Consider the following 2,544-nt stretch of genomic DNA (forward strand, 5'->3'; position numbering starts at 1 on the left):
GGGTTTGGGAACGCCGCTGCCAGCTGCCACCTCCACCCAGACACATTTCGTAACCCCAGAGAGATTGGGGGGGGCTCCTTTCACCTCCTTGGGTGCTGCCCTGTCCTGCAGTGGGGTGGATTGTGGGCCAGAGGGTCCCCATGTTCCCTTTGGGGTGCTGGGACCAGAGCCACCGGGGTTTGGGGTAGGAGAGGCAGCGGTTCCCACGCCCTTTGCTGATTTGGGGTGCAGGGAGGGTTTGGGTGAGGCCTGATTCTGCCAGGTCACAGGGGCCACAATGGTCACTGGAGTGGGGTTGAGCAAGTGTCAGCCCACTGTGACCTTGTGGAGAGCCTGAGGGGACATGGTGCAGTGCCCCCAGAGCCTGTCCTGCCGTGGGGCTTTCCTTCCTCCCCCTTGCTGTGGTTCAGGCCTAGGTGGAGATTTGGGGTTGGGTTGGTGCAGTGTCCCCCAACCCCTGTCATCATCCCCCGTGTGCTGGTGTGGAGGCATGGTCTTACGGTACCATCCCTGTCAGGAGATGTGGTCAGACCACTCCTCCTCCTCCTGCTCTGCCTGGGGCTCTGCCATGTCCCTCAGGCAGCAACACCGTGAGCCAGTGTCAGATCAGGAGTGTGTGGGGCCCATGTCCGTGCTGGGCACCATGTCCGTGCTGTGCTGGCTGGCGACGGCTGATCCGACAGCTGCCATCTCACTCTGGTTCTTGGCCCCCGCAGGGACAAAACCCCTTCGACCTGGAGTTTGACCAGTCCAACCACCTGGAGCCTGTCTTCAACTTCGAGTGCCCATCCCGTCCTGGTGAGCTGCAGATGCTACGGGTTCCTTCCCACGTTCCAGGGGGTGTCCTCCTATCCCAGACCCTGGGCTGTTGGCCCTTTGCCTTCTCCCAAAGGTTTTGGGGGGCTGAGGGCATGTGGAGTGGCTGGGGGTGACTCACACCAGTGGCTTTGCTCTGGTGCAGACATGCCTTCCAGCCAACCCATCGACATCCCTGATGCCAAGAAAAGGAACAAGAAGAAGAAGCGCTGCAGAGCCACCGACAGCTTCTCTGGCAGGTTCGAAGGTGAGTGGGGACCCTGGGGTCCCCCCTGGCAGCCCCAGGCTTGGGGACAGCCTGGGGAGAAGGGACAGCAGTGGTGTCCCACGCTGTGGCTCAGGTGTCCTCTCCCCTGCCAGATGTTTACCAGCTGCAGGAGGAGGTGCTGGGGGAAGGGGCCCACGCCAGAGTCCAGTCCTGCGTGAACCTCATCACCAACAAGGAGTATGCCGTGAAGGTAAAGCTCTAGACCCGGCTTTCTCCCCCCCTCTGCCTCGGTTTCCCTTTCTGCCCTCCATATCTTGGGCTCTCTTGGCTCCCAGGACCATGTGGGGCGTGGGGTGATGGTTTCATGGGTTGGAGGGGAGGCAGAGGGGCCGGACCATGCAGGTGACACGCTGTCCTCTGCCACCGCCCAGCTTGGGGACCTTGGTCAACCCCCTCAGCCACGCTCCCCTCCCCGTAAATTAGGGAGAGAGCCAGGAGATTAAATTAACACTTGCAACGCATCTGGGGACTTGGGGCAAGCACAGGGGTGTGGCACTGGCAGGGTGGCTATCTCCCCTGTGCCCTGGGGGGGGAGGTCTCAATGCCCCTGCAAGCGGGTGGGTGCTTGAGGGAGTTGGGGTGAGCTGGCTGCTTTTGGGGTTGAGGGTGGTGGTGCTGTGGCCCCCCACCCCTGCAGGCTCCCAGCCATGGTGTGAGCGAGCTGGGGCAGGCACCGTGTCAAAATGCAGCCAAATGCATTTAGTTTTACCCCATGAACCTAGGAGGGCCTTTGAGTGCCCCAGTGGGGAAACTGAGGCAGCAGGGAGGGCTGCATGGCGGTAGGGTGCCCAGAAGGGTCGGGGCTGGCGGGAGCACCCTGCCCATCCTGTGGGGTGGTGGGTGGGGACCCCTGCCCACTCCATGGCATGTCCTCGGGCACCTGTGGTGCCAGTGCTCAGTGGGGCGCGGGGCAGGGCCCGGTGTCACATGGAGCTGCCTTGGCCAGGGCAGGGAGGGAGCGGCTTGGCACGGCCTTGGGAACAGCCTGTTCTGCTGCCTTAACCCCTTCAGTTCCCCCCTGCCTGCCCTTGCCTGGCCCCGGGAGTCCCCAGCACGGCTGGGTGGGGGTGGGGGTGATGGTTGCAGACCCCTCCCTGGCAGTGGTGCCTCTCCCTGAGCCCCCCTTTGTTGCATTTCAGATCATAGAGAAGCGGCTGGGGCATATCCGCAGCAGGGTCTTCCGGGAGGTGGAGATGCTGTACCAGTGCCAGGGACACAGGTACTGGGGGGCCACCACCGTGTCCCCCTCCCGACATGGCCATGGACCCCCCCGACATGGCCATGGGGAGTGGGCTGAGACTGGGCAGACGGTTGGAACACCCATGGCTGCAGCCAGGCAGCCCTGTTGTGCGATGCTCTCTCCTCTTTCCTCACTGGGAGCATCCTGAGGCATCGTTAAACAATTTGGGGCCATGGTGGCCAAGTTGGGGGGTGCTTAGGGGCGAGGGGAGCCACTCTGG

General features: G+C 63.1%; 1 protein-coding gene across 1 annotated transcript in view; it reads left to right on the plus strand.

Moving 5' to 3' along the window:
* Nucleotides 1-716: 716 nt before the first annotated feature.
* The window catches only part of LOC104542487 (MAP kinase-interacting serine/threonine-protein kinase 2-like), a gene marked incomplete at both ends in the record, with an annotated part of 2,694 nt that continues 866 nt past the window's right edge, over nucleotides 717-2,544 (plus strand). Inside the window, 4 exons of the mRNA XM_010186824.1 lie at nucleotides 717-798; nucleotides 962-1,063; nucleotides 1,177-1,274; nucleotides 2,224-2,303. Of these exons, the coding sequence (XP_010185126.1) occupies nucleotides 717-798; nucleotides 962-1,063; nucleotides 1,177-1,274; nucleotides 2,224-2,303 (362 nt within the window). The remainder of the gene's footprint in view (nucleotides 799-961; nucleotides 1,064-1,176; nucleotides 1,275-2,223; nucleotides 2,304-2,544) is intronic.

This window comes from Mesitornis unicolor, unplaced genomic scaffold (genome assembly GCF_000695765.1).
Source record: "Mesitornis unicolor isolate BGI_N332 unplaced genomic scaffold, ASM69576v1 scaffold32130, whole genome shotgun sequence".
NCBI classification, from domain to species: domain Eukaryota; kingdom Metazoa; phylum Chordata; class Aves; order Mesitornithiformes; family Mesitornithidae; genus Mesitornis; species Mesitornis unicolor.